Genomic DNA, 19730 nt, shown 5'->3' with positions numbered 1-19730 from the left:
TTTTTTTTTTTTTTTTTTTTTTTGTGGTACGCGGGCCTCTCACTGCTGTGGCCCCTCCCGCTGCGGAGCACAGGCTCCGGATGCGCAGGCCCAGCGGCCATGGCTCATGGGCCTAGCCGCTCCGCGGCATATGGGATCCTCCCGGACCGGGGCACGAACCCGTATCCCCTGCATCGGCAGGCGGACTCTCAACCACTGCGCCACCAGGGAGGCCCTCATTGTGGTTTTGATTGGTATTTCTCTGCTGACTTTTTTTTTTTTTTTTTTTTTTTGGCTGCGCCATGTGGCTTGTGGGAATCTTAGTTCCCCGACCAAGGATTGAACCAGGTCCCCCTGCAGTGGAAGAACCTAGTTCTAACTACTGGACTGCCAGGGAATTCCCAGCTATTGTTGAGTTTTAAGAGCTCTTTATATGTTCTGCAACAAGTCCTTTATCAGATATATGATTTGCAAATATTTTCTCCTAGTCTGTGGCTTGCCTTCTCACTTTCTTAATCTTATAAAATTCCTTTTTATTTAACAACTTTTTCTGAGGTATGACTTACATGCAATAAACTGTACTTATTTTAAGGGTTCACTTTGATGGGTTTTATCACAGGTATTTGCCATGAAACCACCACCATAGTTAAAAATATTTCCTTCACCCCCCAAATTTCCTTGTGTTCCTTTGCAGTCCATCTCTCCTGCCATACCTGACCTCAGGGAAGCACTGACCTGATTTCTATCACTGTGCATTCATCAAAATCCTTTTTTTTCCAAATGGCCAAAAAATAGAATTGTTATTCTTTTTGAACTAATTTTTTACTTTTAATTGTGAAATATTGCAGACATCGAGAAAATACTATAACAAACACCCATGTACCTAACACTTAGAATTAATAGATATTAACATTTTGCCCTATTTGTTTTGAGTTTTTTTCCCTTTTTTAGGGACTAAAGCTAAAAAGCCTCACCCCATTCTCACTCCTTCCTCCTTCATCTGTCCTGAGTATTATTCCATGTGAGACTTTATACTTTTCCTGAATATATATGTGTGTCCATAGTGCACGTTCTTGTTTTTATCACGCTGTTTGTATCTTTTGGACCTTGTATTTCTTCTCGTTATGTTTGGGAGATTTTTCTGTGTTGAAATATATAAAGCTCATTCGTTCTTTTAATTTTTTCCTTTGCAAATCATGAGATTTAGTAGTAGTGAAATATTTCAGAAGTGTTGGTAAGTTGGCAAAAGCATGCCTGGGGATATAAGACACTGCTAGGGAAGCAAACATGAGTAATTTCACCATTTTTGCTTTGTTTTGTTTTAACTACTGTGCTTGGCAAGCATAGCTTCACTTATAGATTGTGACATAAAATCCTCCTCAATTTCAGGCTGAGATTCCCTTTTGAGCCTTTACCTTTAAGAAACTGTCTAGATTTATAGAGGTAATTGACATATGGAATTTGAATATTTTTTAAAATTGTGGTTAAAATCACATAATAAAATTATATTATAAAAGACTCTCTTAACTGCTCATCAAATTTTGGTTTTTAAACAAAAAGGAATGTGGGGAATTCCCTGGCTGTCCATTGGTTTAGACTCCGTGCTTCCACTGCAGGGGGCATGGGTTCGATCCCTGGTTGGGGAAGTAAGATACCGCAGGCCCCGCAGCGCAGCCAAAAAATATATATAAATTTTTAAACATTTAAAAATTTAAAAAAAGAAAGGAATGTGCTTTCATTGTGTCTTTGAGTCCCTTTAACACAGGCCATAGTCGTGCCCGTCCCCCTCCCATTTTGAGTGGGGGCCTGGACTTTCTCAGTCCTGGATTCTGAATCCATTTTGCCTTTTAACAGACCCTCAGGGAAAATAGAGAGTTCAAGGTTCCATCACGACCCTGCTTCCTGCACCCAGGCAGGAGCCTGGGGGACATCATAAGACTAGGGCTCCTTTGGGGAGGGGCCAGTGTAATTTACCAACAGGAAGAGGGTTAAATAGACAGTCAAGACACCTTGAAGTTAGATGTCTCGGGCTCATCTGACAGGTGGCCAAGGCCAAGTCTGGCTGCCCATGGGCAACAGGGAGGAAACAGACTGACCAAGGGCATGGCACCAGACAGTGGCATTTCTCTGGGCCTCACCAGATACTGCAAGTGAAACTCACTTGGAAGAGATCAGGAAGGTGGCTGGACAACTCTCGTTCATTTGGGTCATGAAAACTTTTTTTGGCTGCATTGGGTCTTTGTTGCTGCGTGCGGGCTTTCTCTAGTTGCAGCGAGCAGGGGGTATTCTTCGTTGCGGTGCGTGGGCTGCTCATTGTGGTGGCTTCTTTTGTTGCAGAGCACGGGCTCTAGGGCACAGGCTCAGTAGTTGTGGCGCTCGGGCTTAGTTGCTGCGCAGCATGTGGGATCTTCCCGGACCAGGGCTCAAACCCGTGTCCCCTGCGTTGGCAGGTGGATGCTTAACCACTGCGCCACCAGGGAAGCCCTGGGTTATGAAAACTTTTAACTGGATTACAATATACCTAAAGCAAAGTGTACAAATCCTAAGTGTATAGTTTGATAAACTCACAGAAAGAACAGGAAGCAGAATATAACCAGCCCCCCAGAAACCCTACCATGCCCCGCTTCTAGTCACTATGCCTCCCAAGGGTAACCACCATCCTGACTTGTAACCCTGTGGATTGAGTTTGCCTCTTTGGGGACTTTATATAAATGGAATCAAACAGCGTGTATGCTTGTGTGGCCTCTTTCACTCAACATTGTCTGTGAGATTTATTCAGCTTTTTGTACGTTGCTGTGGTTCATTTGTTCTCATTGCTGTTGAGTGTTTCACTGTGTGCATCCTTTTTTACCAATCCTTCTATGGGTGGGCATTTGGGTGGTCTAGAGTCTTTTTTTCATAGCACTGAGGTGAACATGCAGGGACATGTCTTTCAGAGAACATGTGACAGGTTTCTGTGGGTGTCCACCCAGGAGCGGAATTGCTGGCTCATAGAGCACTGAATGCTAAATTTAGGAGTCGCTGCCAACCAGCTGCCAGAGTGGGTGTCCTCAATTACCTCCTCCGAGTCTGAGTGTGATACATCTTTGGCAGCACTTAGGATGTGTGGGTTTTTCATTTCAGCCATTCTGGTGTGTGTGTAGTGCTTTCTCTTTGTGATTTTAATTAATATTTTCCTGACATGTAATGAAAAGACCGCATCTTTTCACATATCTAGTGGCCATTTAGATTTTATCCTCTTAGGTGATTCAAGTCCTTCTCTATTGGCTGGTCTGCCAATAGAAGTGGTTAACCTCTTAGTGGTTAGGATTCCAGGCTTTCAATGCTGCGGCCGGGGTTCAATCCCTGGTGTGGGAATTGAGATCCCACAAGCCGCGCTGTGCAGCCCCCCAAAAAATAGTCCTCCTATTCCTTTGAGGAATAGGAGAACTAAAGCTGGAGGTGGAAAGATGGACTTCTGTCTTGCAATTTACCCCCTTCTATGTAGTCTAAATGATTCCCCCCATGTGCACGTTATTCTTCTAACTTAAAGGAAGAAAACCTAATTAGGTCAGCCTGGTTGCTGTGGAGGATGGTTGGAAGGGGTCAAGTATAAATGTTTTCAGAAATTCATCCCTTAATGAGCCCGAGGAACCTTATTTTTCCCATCAATTCATGTATCAGTGGATGAATATTAATTATTACTGCAGTGAATCAGGTTTCAACATCAACTCTAGGCTTATGTTGCATTTACATGTGATCACAATGCTAATTCTTGTTCACATGAGTAAGTGATTAGACAAGGAAGGAGTTGGCGTTAGAGCAGGCGCTCCAGCCCTGAGCTCCGTCCAAAGCCCCAAACCCCACAGTGGACACACTTCAGGACAGAGCGCAGCACCGTCGGCTCCACCTTCGGGCGGAGGGAAGGAGCCTGGCAGGTGGGTTGTGGGAGGGGCAGAAGGAGCAAGCTTTACACCCGCCCGGGACTTCTGACCGCTCCCACCCCCTCCCGGAGATTGCGGCCCCCACTCTGGACCTCCCCTCCAGGGCAGCAATTCTCATCCCCAGCCGATCACCAGAATCTTCTGGACGTTTTCAAAAGATGCCCTCAGGGCCACCCCTGGCCAGATAACTAACTGGGCATTCCGCGTGCGAGGCCCCGCGCGGGTCTTGGTTAAGGGGCCCATTCCCCGCTGGCGCCCGCGATTCTGGCTGCCGTGTCGGCATTGCTCCGACCCGGACACCGAGGCGTCGAGGGGCGGGGCTTGCATTCCCCAGCAAAGATCCCCGACCCCTGTCTTCCCCCGCAGTGTACCACTGGGCCGAGATGCGAGCCAAGATGCGCCTCATGGGCTTCAGTGCTGAAGCCGTCAAGCCGCTGAGCGAGGAGGCGGCCGCCGAGCTGGGCGCCGAGCTGCTGGGCGAGGCCACCGTCTTCCTCGTGGGCGGCGGCTGCCTGGTGCTGGAGTACTGGCGCCACCAGGCGTATCAGCGTCGCAAGGAGGGGGAGCAGTGCGCCGCCTGGGACGCGATGCGGGACGAGGTGGGCCGCCTGGCGCTGGCGCTGGAGGCCCTGCAGGCGCAGGTGCTGGCGGCGCCGCCGCGGGGCGCCCTGGAGGAGCTGCAGGCGCAGATGCAAGAGGTCGCGCCCAGCTCTGCGCCCCGGACCCGCCGCCCGCGCCCCAGGCAGAGCCCACGCCCGAGGAGTAGGGGGCCGCAGGGCCCTGGTCTCAGACGTGACTGATGCCTGGGCTGCCATGTCTGTCCCCACTGTCCCTTCTTGAACCGGCCCAGCTAATACCACCAGGTCCCTTTAGAGGCAGAAGGGATCTTGGACTGGGGCTGATCCAACCAGGCTTCTGGTCACCTCCCTACTAACCTGCCCAATGAGGGGTACCTTCCACTGGGACACCCCCATCCACCGGTGGAACGTTCCAGCCCGACCCCCATCCCCCCACCGCATCCACTGGTTTAGCACTTTGGAATGGAAAAGCAGTGTCTTCCACTGGACCCCACCCACCCACCAATAGGCGGGCCAGCAGGGCACATGGACCATCTAATTTTGTCACTCACAGCTCCAACTTACCTGAGGAGTGGTCCTTTCCCTGGGACCCTCATCCATTACACCAGGACACCTCTTCCCACTTCTTCACTGGTACCGACCATTGTAGTGAAAATACAGAAACCTCTGATGGACTTCCCCACGCCCCGACCTTCCATCTACCTCACTCTTCTGGGGGGGGGGGCAGGGAATAGGATGGATCTTGGTGTGCATTAGCTCCAGTGAGTCTCCCTGTGGCTCCTCTAGTCCACCACTGGTGCCTTGACTGGGGTCCTCCCCTCTTTAAGTGGATCATTCCAACAGATCCTCCCTCCACCCTTTCCTCCATCCAAATCTCCTCTTCAGAGTGCTCAGGGATTCCCCCTTACTTCTTGCCTTTGAACTGGACACCCAGTGTCCACCCCAGTCCTTCATGCAAAGGCTTCCTCCAGTGGGACCACCTGCCCCCTCAGCCCTGAAGTTCACCACCTCCAACCAAATGGAATAATGCCACCCGGTAGTGTTAAGTGTTACCTACCTCACCTACCCCCTGCCAACCCATTGAACCATTAAAGGGGATGTGTTATGAGCTCTGTTATTTCTGAATTCTATTTTTTTTAGACTGTAAATGTTGTATAATTTAAGGAGCTCTGGGGGAAAGTCATCTTGAGAATGTGTCTGAGAACCATGATGTACATCTGCAAAATGGGTGGCAGGCTCACTAAAATTAGAAGCTGGGAGGGTTCTGGTGGGAAGGGACCAGTGTCATCCTTTGAGCCCTTTCCCAGACGGGGAAACTGAGGCCCAGGGGAAGCAAAGGGTCTTGTCCAAGGGCACACGGTCAGTGAGGGAGTGCCCCTGGCTTTCTCTAGGGTGGTGAAGTGGTTGGGGCAGGGTGGGAAGCTGCCTGGTGAGGGGCACAGAGAGGAACGGAGGCAGGAAGGCCGAGGGGCCAGAGGCCGCCCCAGCTGCAGGAGTGTGAGGGCAGGTTCGGGTGGGAAGAAGGAAGGTGAGGGGAAGGCAGATTACTGGGGGAGGGAGGGTCACGCCCCCATCCTCGTGAGAGCAGCCCTTCCAATCACTCCAGAAATCTTAGCATTTATAAAAACTGGCAGATTTATTCCACAGGGGCCCATTTTCAAGAAGCTAAAGGTGAAGGTGGGAGAGGGGAGGTTTCCTCCCCTTTTCCTTTCCCCCTCATCTTTTTTTCCCCAGGGGGTAAAAATGGCCTGGACCCCAAAACCTACCGAAATAAAAAACCAAAAAACTGAGGTTCCAAAAAGTTACAGCATCTTAATTCCTCATAGAAAAGGGGAAGGAGCCAGAGGGAAGGGAGGTCCCTGGGGTGGGGGGAGGTGCCCCCAGCCTGATGGGACAACCCCCCTTAAATAGCTGTCCCAAGTGGGACAAGCCAGGGGCACAGCATTTAAAAACTCCCCACATCCCATTTTATCAAAACCAAAGAGAAAAAACATTTCCTCCCCCCCAAACCTAAATATATATATATACTTTTTTTTCTTAAAAAACAAAACTTCAAAGGCATTAAGCGTTAAAGTGAATCTAGAACAAGGGAATGTGAAATTCCCTCCTTCCTTCCCCCTTACTGTGGGGTTAACTGGTGCATCCCCAGCAGAGGAACCAGCCCCAAGGGGATGGCAGAGGGGAAGGACCAAAGGGAGCAAAGGGTGGGGGCCTCCCCAGCCAATCAGCAGCCAGTATGGGTGTGGGCATGGTGCCAGGGAAGCCACACCCCCTTGGAATTTTCCAAGTAAGATAGGGAGTGGGGAAGACGCATTCCTGTGTAGTCTTCAGCCAATTCCAAGTCAAGTCGAGGCAGGGAAAGCAGGGTGACAGGCGGAGGGCGTGTGCGGAAAGGAGAAACTGGATCTTCTGGGGCCCTGTGGTCAGGGGGAGCCCCGCTTCCTCAGCTCCTGGACAAAGGCTGGAAGGAAACTGGGCAGTGGTCAGGGGCAGAGCTTCTTCCCCCTTCCCTTCCAAAACAGGGCTTTCCAAGGGACATGATGCCTCCAAAATAAATAAATGTTTAAAATAAAAAACCACCTCACCTTCAATTATTTCCTCTTTCACTTTCTGCAGTTCCTTCCTCACCTCTTCCAGAAGCTCCTGAAAATGATGGGGTACCAATCAGGAAGGGTACTTGGACTTGCAAAAGCGAATCCCCCCTTTCTTAATGACTGAGGGGCCAGAGGAAGGAGGTTCAAGACCCCTATTACACACACACCATGACATCACTGGCAAGGCCACAAAGTGAGAATTCTAGGGGAGAATTCCGGATCCTTGGAGCCAGAAGGAAAGTACTGGAGAACATCCAGTACCAAGGCTGGCAAATACATTGCAGTCTCCTGCCACCTCCAATTGGTGATAAATGTCTGGGGCCAGTGTACTGAAGAGGATTCTGGGTACTCAACAGGAGTGAGTCCAGTGATAAGATTAGTAAGATCTGTCATGGGCACTGGATAAGGTGGTTATGGTGTCTGTGTCATCCCTGACATGATCCAATCTCTCCATTTCTCAGACTGGAAAACTGAGGTTCCCAAGGCCTTTTCTAGAGTCACATGGCAGGTCAGTGGCAGAGTCTGGACCCAGATCTCCTTTCTATCCCCCGGACCTCACTCCCAGTCCTTTCCCCAAGCTACCTGTTTCACCCGCTCCAGGTCTGACTCATCACTGGAGCTGGGCGTAGAGGGTTGGGCCTCGGAAGTGGTCACTGAAGAAGATGACTTCATCCTGGGAGAGTTGGTGTGGTTTGGGGCGGAAATGAGGTTAGAGAGAGGGTCTGCCTCCCCTGCCTCCCATTCCAGGGGTCACACTGTGTTCCTCCCTACAAATTTGGCAAATTCAACTATTTTGGGGGGTGGGGCCCCAGTATTGATGGCCCACCTTGGCAAGGTTGTGCTGTTCTTCTCCCAGGGTCTCCGCACAGATTCTGGGGGACAGGCAATAAATCAAAAAGATCAGGGACAAGGAATGCCCTGCCTCAATCTTTCTCCCCGAGCCTCATCAGCCCCTGTTCAAAGAACCATCTCAGGAGACTACAATCCCCAGCATTGTTGTACAGATTCTCCCATCAAGGTGTGTTATATGTGAGAAGCGGGCATCCTGGGACTTGTAGTTCCTGTGATAGACTGGGCTCTCACTCACCACTGTGGGCTGGGACTCTGGCCTCTGGCTCCTCCTGCTGGTGGGAAATAAAACTGTCATGAGCCAAGGGCTTCCCTGGTGGCGCAGTGGTTAAGAATCCACCTGCCAATGCAGGGAACACGGGTTTGAGCCCTGGTCCGGGAAGAACCCACGTGCCACGGAGCAACTAAGCCCGTGTGCCACAACTACTGAGCCTGCACTCTAGAGCCCGAAAGCCACAGCTACTGAGCCCATGAGCCACAACTACTGAAGCCCGTGCTCCGCGACAAGAGAAGCCACGGCAATGAGAAGCCTGCGCACCGCAACCAAGAGTAGCCCCCGCTCGGCACAACTAGAGATAGCCCGGGGGCAGCAACAAAGACCCAACACAGCCAAAAATAAATAAATTAATTTAAAAAAAAAGAAACTGTCATGAGCCAGCCCCCCAGCCCCCCGACGCCGCACCTCTGCTCATTTTCCTCCTCCACCTTCAAACCTAGCCCATCCCTATCACAGCCCCCTCCCCAATATTCCTACGCAAACGGTACATCCTAAGGGGTATATGGACGGAAGAGCCCCTGACTCACATTGGCAGATTCATCCTTGGCGGTTTTCTCCCCAACCTGTGTGGCTTTCCTTCTGTAAGAGAGAAAGGCAAAAACAGATGGCTTCAGCCCTCCCTCAGCCACTCAACAATTCCCTTCCTCAGAGCTCTGGCTGGAAAGGTGGATTCTAGCGTGCAGACTTCTGGAGTTTGTCAAGGCTAAGAAAATTGTAGTTTTAGAAGTTAAAGAGAGTGCTGCTCTCGAACTGGGGTGGGGCTTTCCGATTCCCGTTTGGGAGTCACACAATTCTAAGGGCGGAGTTCCCAGGTTCTGAGGCAGGATCTCCTAAGGTCCTAGAATTCTGGGGTTTAGAACATTCCAGAGGCTACCTGGGTGGTTGCAAACCTCAGCCATCTCAGGAGAATGCAATCCCCATCATTATATCCCAAACCTGGCTATCAAAGGGTGAACTTTCACCCAAAGAAACCAACTAACTGGGAATCTGAGCCCTCCCCCCACCCGGCCCTACTGAACAGGAATCTCCAGGTGATAATTGCTGGTCTGAGGGGTGTGTTCCAAGGGCTTTCGCGGCTCTTGAGGGCTCCAGGCTCAGGCTCACCTCCGGGCCAGCATGGCATTCATCTCTTCCATGAGCCCCCCGCCCGTGCTTCGACTGCTCTCAACTTTGGGGGCCAAGGGCCCCCCTGAGGCCTCCTCCTGCTGGAGAAATTACAAAGAGGTGGGGGCTTTATGGGCGGGCCTCCTGGCCTTCCAGCCCTCCTGTGAGGCTCCCAGGCAACTCTGGCCTCATCCCATTATAATATCAGGCCCTGTCACCCCACACCCGCCATGCCTGCCCCCTCACCTTGCTGACTTTCCTGAGTTTGGCTCCGGCAATGGCTGCGGCCAGGCCGGGGGCCCCAGTCCCTCCACCACTGGGGCCTTGTGCTGTAGGGAGAGGGGGCGCAGGGGGTGGGCCTCCCCCTGCTCCATGCCCCCCAGCCGAGATCCCCGAGGAGGAGAGACCAGGGGGTGGGGGGGGACCCGGAGGAGGGGGAGGTCCTGGTGGCGGCGGTGGTCCCCCAGCTAGGGGAGCAGGTGGACCTCCTGTAAGAAACACGAAAAAGGAGCGGTGCTGAGAGAGAAGCCTTATTCTCTGTTGTCCGGCTGGCCCACCCCCTCCTCTGGGGTGGTCACCCGAGCCCGGAGGCCATTCGAGCAATCACCTGCGTTGGAGACCCTGCGTTCCCGCTCCATGAGCTCCGACTGCTGCTGCCTGGGGAGGGAAGGCGAGCTACTATCACTGAGAGCCCCAGGCTGGGCAGCAACTTCCCGGATCGCCCCTCAGAGGTCTCCGGCCAGGCTGGCTCCTAAGCCCCACTCATGTCCTCCATTCCCCAGGGGCCAGGAAAGGGTTGCAGGGGGAGGACAGAGCAAGAGGCGAGCCATCTAGTCATCAGACTGTCAAGAACACCAGGGTTACAGAACACCCAAGACCCCTTAGACCACCAAATTCCGGACTCTGGGAATCCGGGGGACCAGAATTTGAAGGGTCAGGAGGTTCTGCAACTCTGGGTGTCAGGAGTTTTTCAAACTCCAGGAGGTGGGGGGTTTCTGAAAGATGTCCATTTCTAGTCCCCTGGGAGTTAGAACATTCTGAAAACTGCAAGTTGGAGAGGTTTGAACTCTAGGAGTCAGGGGTTCTGGAACAACCTAGAACTCCAGCAGCAGTAAGGTTCCCCACCCAGGGACTGGCCCCACCTTTTCTGTTGCTCCATCTCCTCTGGGGAGGGGCCGTTCTGGACAGACCAGGTGGGAGGTGCTGTAGGCGGTGCCGGCGGGGGTGGAGGCCCACCTCCTGGAAGGTGAGAGTAAAGGCTGCTGAGTCACCCGGGAAGCCGGTGCCACCCCTCGGCACGTTCCCTCGGCTCTCCCGGGCCTCCCAGGGACTCTGCCATGAGGGGTCCGCACGAGCTTCCCCTGACTGAGCTGATGTGAGGCGGGTGCTGGGAGGATGCCCAGGTCACAGGCGGGACAGCAAAGGCCCAGAGAGGGGAGCCACTTGCCCCAAGTCCTGCAGACCCGAATTTGCAGGAACAAGACTTGAATTCAGGCCCACTCCAGCATCCAGGCTCTTAACGCACCTGTCACAGCCGCTCAGACTGCCCCACCTGAAGACCCAGGAAAGGCTGAGAGCCTCTTCCTCACCCCCGCTCAGGCCTCTGGCTCCCATGTATTTTCCTGTGCCTCGGACAAGCAAGCCCCTCCCCACTAGCACTGAAGCCGCTCCAGGAAGCAAACACCTCCGCCATTTGGTGATTTGTGACCCCAGATGCACAGCCGTCACCTAAAGCCTCGCTCCTCAAAGTGTACTGTTTATGGACCGGTAGCCTTGGCGTCACCAGGGAGCTTGTTAGAAGTACAGAGGCTCGGGCCCCGGCCAACCCAACTGAATTGGAATCTGCGTTTTTCCTAGATGATTCGTGGGCACATTCCAGTTTAAGAAATACCAACTGGGGGTTTTTTCTTAATATTGTTGCCTGAAAACTAACCGATGATGACATAAGTCAGTGTAATGGTTACCTGGGGAAAGGGCACAAGGAACTTTCTGGAGGCTGGAAATATCTATATCTTGATCTGGGAGGTCACACAGGAGTGTGCATGTGTAAAAATTCCTGGAGCAAAATGTACTCTTAGGAACCATGCGTTTTATATGTGGGTGCACTTGGGGCACACAGGAACCCACAAAATCCTCATAATAATTCTCCACAGAAGTTGTGAATTGGCCCCATTTTCAGATGAGTAAACTGAGGCCAGGTGGTAAAGTGGCGGCCCCAGGCCACACGGCAGGGCTCAGTGGTCCCCTGCCCACTCTCTCTAACCTTCCAATGCCTCTAGGGCGCTGGCCATGCCGGCGGCAAACTGGGTTGCATCCTCCTTGCTGCCGAAGTTGAGGCCCCAGACCTGGCGGGCGTCACGCCACTGGTGGAAGTTGGGGGTGGCCTGGTTATACTTGACACCCCGGACGATGGCACAGTTGATGACCACCTGGCAGGGGGGGAAATGTGGGTGAGGAGTGGTGGGGTGCAGCAGGCAGAAGGGGCGGGGAGGGAAGCCTCACCTGCTGGTCTGGCTGCATCTTCCGGCCGACTACCCGGAAGGAGTTGGCAGTGGGGTTGTGATAGATCTGGACGCGGCTGAAGGCCTGGGGGCCCGTGCCAGCAGGCAGCCATCGCTTGTTGCTGTCATCATAGAGCATCACAGTGGCCCGGCTGGAGCAGACAACCGTCTCACTGCCCGGAGGGAGGAAAGGGGAGAGAGGCCAGTTAGCTGAGGAAGGGAGCCTGGCACCCTTCCTCCAGGGGCCGGTCACCTTCTCCATCTGGGCCCCCCTGGGATATTTGAAGACACAAAGACAGTGTGAGAGGAAGAGGGACCCATGGAGAGGCAGAGGAAGACAGGCAGACGGGGAGAGAGGGCTGGGGACAGACCCTCGAAGAGACCCAGACTGGGAGAGAAAAGACAGACGGGACAGAGAGACAGACAGACTGGGAGAGTCAGACAAAGAGACAAACAGGGGATGTGAGACAGACAAGGAAAGAGACAGACAGTCAGATGGGAGGAAAGAAGACAGGAAGAGGAAGAGTCAGACAGACTGGAAGAGACAAACATACAGACTGATGCAGAGAGAGCTGAGAAAGGAATCACACCGACAAAGCAGAGACAGACTGAAAGACAGACAGACAGAGGAGTAGTGGGGGGAAACAGATGGAAAGGCAGGGAGCAGAGAGATACAGAAATGGAGATACAGGCAGGTGGAAAAAGACAAAGAGATGGACAGAGAGACTGAGGCAGAGAGATGCAGAGTGACAGCTGGAGGAGGGGGCCGGGGAGAAGCGGATGGAAGGGGCGGGGCAAGAGCTCTGGGCAGTACTGGGAACCAGCCCCTGCCTGGTGCCCTTGGAGCCTGTTTCCCCATCTCCGCTGGGGTGCTCGGAGCCCCCCCTTCCCCCAACCACCTCTCCCCACTCAGGAGGAGGAAGCTGAGGCTCAGGGAGGGGAAGGGTGAAGCTTGCAGCAAGTTGGGGACCAAGGCTAGATCTCAGGCTCTTCCACTTCCTGCTGCTCACCCCATCCCTCCGGCCCCCCTGGCGCCAACGGCCATCAGTGGACACTCCCTGCTCCATGTCAGGCAGAGACCCAGACAGCCCCGGCCCCACCCTCCAGCAGGAGAGCATCACAGTGGTCTGTCCTGTCCCCAGATAGTGATAATTCAAGACCAGGCCTGGGTGCCCAGAAGGAGTGCCTGCCCCAGCCTGGGGATCAGAGACTTCCTGGAGGAGGTGACATCTGACTTAGCTTTGGGGGGAGGGGGTCAGTAAACTGGTTCAGGGTTCAGGATCTGATATCCACAGATGTAGGTTCAAATCCCCGTTGGGCCACCTACTCCATATGACTCAGGCAAGCAGCCTTCCCACATGAGAGAAGGCATCTTCCTTGCTTGCAGACTGGGGAAATGACAGACCCCACCTCCCCCAGGGCAGTGGGAGAAGTAGATGAGTCTGGACATGTAAAGTGCTTGGCATGGTGCCTGGCATGTACTGAGTGCTGAGTAACTGTCAGCATCCTTTCCACGGGCACCCTGAACAGGTACCACTGGGTCCCTGGACAGCCACATCCCTCCCACCCCCTACCAGTCCTTCTGGGGAGGTTCAATGCCCTCCTCCCCCCAGTGGGGAAACTCAGGCACCCAGACAGGAAGTGACTTGCCCAAGGTCACACACAAGCCAGGGGGAAGCACTGGTCCCCACCCCCACCGGCCTTTTTCCTGAAAAGAGGAAGTGGTGGTCAGAGGTTTCCGGGGAGAGAAATTATACCTCACAATGGCTCTGTCTCTACCAGGGCTGGGGGCTGGCGCATAACACTGACAAAAGACAAGGCAGGGAAAGCCCCTCAGCAGACCCAGATCCGGGTTCCTAGGCCAGGAAGCTGAGCCCCCAGACCCTCCCCCCAGGTTTACATAATTGGGGCACCTCCCTCTTATCAGGCACTTCAGCTGCTCAGATGCCCTAAGCCCTTTCCTCAGAGTCTCTCATTTTATTCTCACTGCAGCCCTTCTAGATGGGCTATTTCATCCTCATTCTGCAAGGACTGCAAACAGAGGCCCAGAAACGTTGCGTGACTCGCCTGTGGTCACGCAGCTAGTAAGTAGCACAGCGAGGGTTTGAACCCAAGTCCACAATCTTAACCACCGGGGACTGTGTGGGCCCTACCCAAACACCAGGTGCTGTTTTCAGACACGTGCAGCCTCAGGGGCTCTTTCTGGCTTCCACTGCCCCTGGCAGGGCAGAGTTAAGGCCTCGCCCACACCTGCCACCCACACCCAGGGCAGACTCTGCCCAGGTGCCCGGGGCCTTCGTTGCTAACCAACCCTGGCTGCACTTTGCTCTCCCAAGCGACCCTGCCCTGCTGAGTCTCTGGATTGGCCAGAGAGCTGGATGTCTGCAGAATGACCCCAGACTGGTCTTGCCCCCCTCCAGGCTGTGGTGTCCCCATTACAGCAAAAGGATCCTGTTAAAACACAAGTCAGATCGTGCCCCTCCTCTTCTTGGAAGCTTCCGTGGCAGCTCCCCCAGAATTTTTATTCTGGCCAAGTTCTCTCCAGGGCCTTCGTGATCTGTGTGATCTCTGATCTCATCCCTTCCTTCCCCCCAGCTTGCTGTTCCAGCCCCACTGGCCTCCGTGCTGCTCCTTCAGCGTGCCAGACACATTCCCACCGCAGGCTGGTGCTCTTGTTCTCCCTCATCCTGGATTTCCACCTCCTTCAGGTCGCCGCTTAGCCAGACACCTCTTCCAAGAAGCCCTCCCTGACTACCCTATCTGGAAAAGCTCCTCTCCCTCTCATTGCATGTCCCACATTTCATAGCACCTGATCCCTGTCTGACAGATCCCTGTCTCCCCTACCAAAAGGTCAGGACCATGAGGGCAGGGATTTTTGTCCTTTCTGTTTTGTCCTTTCTGCTGTATCCTCAGAACCTAGAATCATGCCTAGGACACAGTAGGTATCCAAGAGTTGTTAAATTAGCCATCTGTAAAAAAGGAAAAGTTTTTAACAATGGCAGCTGACATTTATTGGTTAGCCCGTGTACCAGACATTGTTCTAGGTACTGAGCTGCAATTTCCACAGTGAACCTTGCAATGACCTCATGAGATGGACTCTGGTGCTCACCCTTTTTACAGATGAGGAACTGTGGCCACAGAGAGGTGAAGACAGTTATCCCAGGTCACGCAGCAAACAAGCAGAGGGGCTCATATTTGAACCCAAGTTCCCCCACGACCACCACCAATGTTCTTAACCTCATTTAAAGATGAGAAAACAGCTAAGCTGATTTTTTTTTTTAAAGGAAAGGTATAAAGTGGTGTGTATCAGAAGTTTTTTTTTTTTTTTTTTTTTAAAGGTGGGGAGGATATAAATACCTCTGCACACAGAGTGGTGATATATGCAGAGGCTGCTTCTCAGGAGACTAACCGTGGCTGCCTCTGAGGCACTGGGGACCTGGGGGCCTGAGGAGGCAGGCAGGAAGTGGACATTTTGTACCGTTTACCTTCTTGAATTGCTTAATTATGACTTTTCATTTTGTTTTAACATGGGCTGGTATTACCTATAAAAAACTAATTCATTACTTAAGTTCAAAAAATAAAACTATAAACCAGGCAAAAAGCTAGAATGGAAAAATCCCACAGCCAGGAAGCAGGGAGTGAGATGGAAATGGGGTCTGCCTAATTCCAGTGGTCTCTGGGGGTCTCATACCCTCAATTTGACATGAGAGCCTTAATCCCCAACCAGCCCAGAACTCTCCCACAGGTACTCCCATTCTGGAAAACTCTAGCATGTGGTAGATAAAAGAAGGTTCAAGTCACCCCCTCGCTGTGTGGTAAGGACTGAAAGAGATAAGAAACGCCCTAAGCACAGGACTTGGAATTTGGCAGAGGATCCATATGAGGGAGCTGAGAGGCAATATAGGAGGGAGAGAGCTTCTCATCACGGGAGGCAATCAAACATAGTCACTCTGGTTTACTCAAACCTTCTATATTAGAGGCTTGCCCCTCCTTTCACCCCTTCATCCTATAGCCCCTTAAACCGCAAAACTTGTGATCCACCCCCCAAAGCCCCAGGCACACACAACCTTTCCAAACTACAAATCTTTGAAGAAACCCTGGATAGAAACTCAGATGTAGGGTCTGCAGGGCTTGTATGGGTTCACTCTAGTCCTTCCTCCCTGACAGGCCTCAGTTCCCCATAAGTGATTAGGAAGGTAACTGGGTTCCTTTTTGTTTATCAGCATTATCTTAAGTGTTTGTACAGTGAAAGCACATTACTTGTATTTTTTTTTTTAAGGCCACTAAAGGTTTGATTTTCCTTTTTCTCTAATAGTATAATACTCTGGAAAGAGGCCTGGGTTCAAATTCAGGCTTGCCCACTTCTAATCTGACTTTAATAGGCAATTTGCTTAATTTCTCTGTGCCTCAGTTTTCCCATCTGGGGAAGGGGGACGGTCCTAATAGTATCAATCTCTTAGAATTGCTGTGAGGATTAAATTGAATCAGGCACCTAGTACAGTGCCTGGCACAAAGTAGATGTTTGATCAAATGGTCTCTCATTATTTAAAAAAAAATAAAAACAACAATAATAATTACTATTATTGGAAGAGGAAAGAAATGAACCAAACACTTCTTGAGTCCCTTCTGCCCTGAGATTCTCAGACCTCTGCCCCACTTCCCAGAATTCCAGCTCAGAGTCCCGGACACAGCAGACACTCAACAAATATTTGTCAAACTGGGAGAAAAGGAGCTGTATCTTGTAATTTTCCATCTTAGCATCCTCTCTTCCAACTGCCCCCAAGACTGTCCCCAGCCAAATCAGCCAGAAATCAGAGGATCCCATCCCCCTCCCCTCCCTCAATACTGCTTAGGAATTTCTGAGGGATCTTGGGCCAGGCCTTTCTCTCTTTGAGCCTCAGTTTCCCCAGCTGCCCCCAGACAAGGCCATGGGTCTTTCTGAATCCTTCCTAGCTGTCCTGGGAGAAGGGGCACAGCCCAGTAAGTCGGGTGTGGCCATCAGAAGGGAAGACCCCTCGGGAGGTGGGAGTAACCCTCTGGTGAGACAGGCATCAGCTCGACTTCTGCCCACCTCCCAGGAGGTGGGAGGTTTGGTCGTGGCCAGCAGTAGGGGGGCCTTGTGGGAGGGCCAGGGCCTCGGGGACTGGGGGCGGGGAGGCTGGCCCAGACATTGCTCCTGCCCTTTTACGGTCTCAGTGAGTGAAGCAGCACTAACTCGGACATCCGCCATCCGCCTTCCACCGCGCCTGGGACCGGAAACGCGGCGGGGGGGGCGGGGCTGGGGGGCAGTGGGAGAGGAGAGCCCCCCAGGAAGAAGGTGAAGGAAGAGAGCCTGACTCCCGAAAACCGCCCCCTCTCCTGGGCAGACCTTGAAGGGATGTTGCTATAATAGGGGAAAGGGTAGGCAGGAAGTCTTGTGGGTGTCTGTGGGTGCCCCCTTGCTCCAAATTTTCCAGCAATCCCTTTACAGCAGAAGGAACAAATGTGCGAGGGGGATTCTCTACTGACCGTAAAAAGGAATGCCACCCTATGTCAGAGGGCAGGGGTATGGGGAATGTGGGAGGATGTGGGCGCCAGGGGGTTAATCCCCAGCCGCCCCCAGGGGCCTCCCCCTTGAGCTGGGGGCTTTGGGGCAGGAAGTCTCTGAGAGCTTAGAGGAAGGGAGATAGTATTGTCAGGCTCAGGCCTCAAGGGAGAGATTATGGGGGGCCAGGGGAAAGGGAGAATAAGGGGGGGCTAGTCGGGTCCCCCAGCCGCACGGGCCCCGCCCTCAGGTGAGCCCAGGAGTTTTGAGGGAGGCCCGGGAGACAAAATCCCTGGGTCCCTTCGGCCCCCACCCCCCAGGATTAAATTCCTGGGAAGATAGCTGGAACTCTCTGGGAAGCCTGGGTCCCTTGGGGAGAGGGCTATGACCTTGAAGCTTTGCAACGCCCCCTCCATCAACCGCACAACTCGGGACTGCTGGGGAAGGGGGGGCGGTGTTGAGAGAAGGGGGAGGCGCCGCGGTGGGGAAAGCAGCCGGCCCACGGCGCTCTTTGCCGGCCCCTCCCCACACCAGCTGTCTCGACAGGTGAGTCAGGAAGACAAAGGCCCCCCTTCCCCCAGCTGCCGTGCCCCCTCCCTCCCCAGGGCCGCGCAGGTTGGGGAGAGGGGCCGCCCTTCTGGCCCGGGGCCGGGGAGCCGCCCTCGGCCCAGAGCGCTCGCTCGGTCCTAGGCACAGCCTGTTTTAAGCAAATTGTGGGTGGGGAGCGGCGGGGGAGGGGAGTCCCAGCCAGACCCTGGAGGCTGCGTCTGGGTCCGTGGATCCGTCCACACCAACCTCCTCCACAGGAGGATGAGCCCCCCAAATTTAAGGGGTTAAGTACCCCCGAAGTTAAGGAGCAAGGTCGCTCTTGGGAAGACTTTTTCCAGCGCCACGTAAAAGGGGACCCCCGAAAACCAAAGTCTACGTCTCAATCTCTCTTCCAGGTCCCAGGGACCCCCCAAACCGGCCCCCCACAATCCCTCTAGGGGCCGGGTTGAGATCTGGGGGGAGTCTGAGCCCTGCCTAAATCCTGGCCTCCCTGCGGGGAGTATATGCCAACTTGAAGGTCCTCTGAAAAAGTCTTTTAAAAATTCGGGAGTCCTTGGAGCGCCCCCAAATCTAAGGGCTCCCGGGAGAACCTCACCGGCACCACGCGGAGCCTTGAGAGTCAAGGGGAAGTGGTCAATATTTGGAGCTCGTCCAGGGGGGCTCGGCCTCAAATCCGAGGCTCCCAGTGCCCGGTCCCCAAATACCAGCCCGGAGCAAGCTGGGGGGAGGGGGACAAAGGCGGGGCGGGAGCTCGCGCCGGGCGGGGAAGGGTCTGAAGGCAGTTCGAGGCTCACCTCATGGCTGCTTGGCGGGCGGGCGGAGCGCCCACGGGGTAGGTGCTCCCGGGGCGCCCCTGGCTTGAGGTTCAGGGGTTCAGGGCTGGCTCCAGGTTCTGCTCAGTCTCCCCCAGGGTCCCGCCCCATAGAGTCCGGCTTCCTGGGGGGAACGTGGACAGGGCCGGGGCGGGTCCTCGGGCGCCTCCTCTCTCGGGGGCTCTGATCGGGGGTCCCGGCAGCAGAAAGGGGGTGCGGCGTCCCCTCCCCGGCGCGCCCCCTCGGCCGGCGGCGGCTACAATGTTACTCTTACTACTGTACTTCTCTTCGCTACATTTCGTTCCAAAATTCCACTCCCCGCACCCATAATGCCCTGCGCCTTAAAGGGGCCGCGGACACCTCAAGGCGGTGAGGTTGAGGGGGGTGGAGGGCGCTTAAAAGGGCAACGCGGAACCTTAGACTTCCGCTATTTCCCTCTTCCCCAACGTTACTGCATAGCGATGCACTCTGCGGGACACCCCCCCAAATCAGAGGGGAAGTTTGTTGGAGGGGAAGGGATCCTTCCTTGATCCTTCGTTCTCTCCCACGATGGAAATTCTTAGGGGAATATCAATGGGGGTACAATTTCTTCTCACCCTCCCCATTGACTTCTCCATTTCTTTACATTCTACTCAGTTTGGGGGGCGAAGAGGACCTTCTGGTCAAGCATAGATTCTCTCAAATTTTGTCTCTTAAATCCTGCCTTCGGAGCCCTCAACGTCTCTCTCCACCAATTTATGAGGGATTCCTAAGGGGCGAACCCCCTCCCCCGCCGAAGAGCGGAATGGGTGGGGAGGGGGCCCACCCCTCTCACTGCCCCCCACCTCCGCCCGCCCTGGGAAGGTGAGGAGGAAGTGGGCCGAGGGGGCGCGGCTGGCCGCTGACTCACAGCCGCAGGGTGTGTGTGGGGCGAGGCGGGGGGGGAAGGCTATGGGGGGGGGGTGCGGCGCTGGACCTCGGTGGGAATGGGACTCCCAGTCCCTGTGTGAATAAGGCCCCTTGTCCCCTCTCCACGCACGCCCCGCCGTGACTCAGTTTCG

General features: G+C 53.9%; 2 protein-coding genes across 6 annotated transcripts; one reads left to right on the top strand and one right to left on the bottom strand.

The window, feature by feature from the left end:
- Positions 1-4285: 4285 nt before the first annotated feature.
- Positions 4286-4702, top strand: LOC308605785 (optic atrophy 3 protein homolog; the record flags this gene model as incomplete). Its single annotated transcript, XM_081216055.1, has 1 exon — positions 4286-4702. The coding sequence occupies one exon, from the start codon at positions 4286-4288 to the stop codon at positions 4700-4702; it is 417 nt and encodes a 138-aa protein (XP_081072181.1).
- A 1395-nt stretch (positions 4703-6097) lies between these two features.
- On the bottom strand, positions 6098-19007 carry VASP (vasodilator stimulated phosphoprotein). 5 transcript variants are annotated; one of them, XM_081217887.1, is made up of 13 exons: positions 18673-19007; positions 11807-11978; positions 11568-11733; positions 10447-10543; positions 9912-9961; positions 9551-9792; positions 9305-9402; positions 8728-8779; positions 8162-8195; positions 7901-7946; positions 7657-7747; positions 7066-7123; positions 6098-6941 (listed from the first exon to the last, which is right to left on the bottom strand). In XM_081217887.1, exons 1-13 carry the CDS (start codon positions 18675-18677, stop codon positions 6904-6906), a joined length of 1149 nt encoding a protein of 382 aa, XP_081074013.1. In that variant the 5' UTR covers positions 18678-19007; the 3' UTR covers positions 6098-6903. The 5 variants fall into 5 exon arrangements, with proteins under 5 accessions (XP_081074013.1, XP_081074014.1, XP_081074011.1 ...); XM_081217888.1 differs by having other exon boundaries at positions 6098-6952; positions 8162-8198; positions 9305-9405; positions 18673-19006; XM_081217885.1 differs by having other exon boundaries at positions 8162-8198; positions 18673-19006.
- Between the last annotated feature and the right edge of the window lie 723 nt (positions 19008-19730).

This window comes from Mesoplodon bidens (assembly GCF_964165515.1).
Source record: "Mesoplodon bidens genome assembly, chromosome: 18".
Taxonomy (NCBI): domain Eukaryota; kingdom Metazoa; phylum Chordata; class Mammalia; order Artiodactyla; family Ziphiidae; genus Mesoplodon; species Mesoplodon bidens.
Note: the sequence above shows the minus strand (reverse complement) of the source record. Positions and strands in the feature narration are given on the sequence as shown.

Excerpts from the sequence above, each read along its gene's own strand:
- VASP (XM_081217884.1), bottom strand. Across the intron at positions 8,199-8,727 it reads CCAAGGATGAATCTGCCAAT|CAGGAGGAGCCAGAGGCCAG; the intron begins GTGAGTCAGGGG and ends ATTTCCCACCAG. Across the intron at positions 7,947-8,161 it reads CAGAGTCCCAGCCCACAGTG|AATCTGTGCGGAGACCCTGG; the intron begins GTGAGTGAGAGC and ends CCTGTCCCCCAG.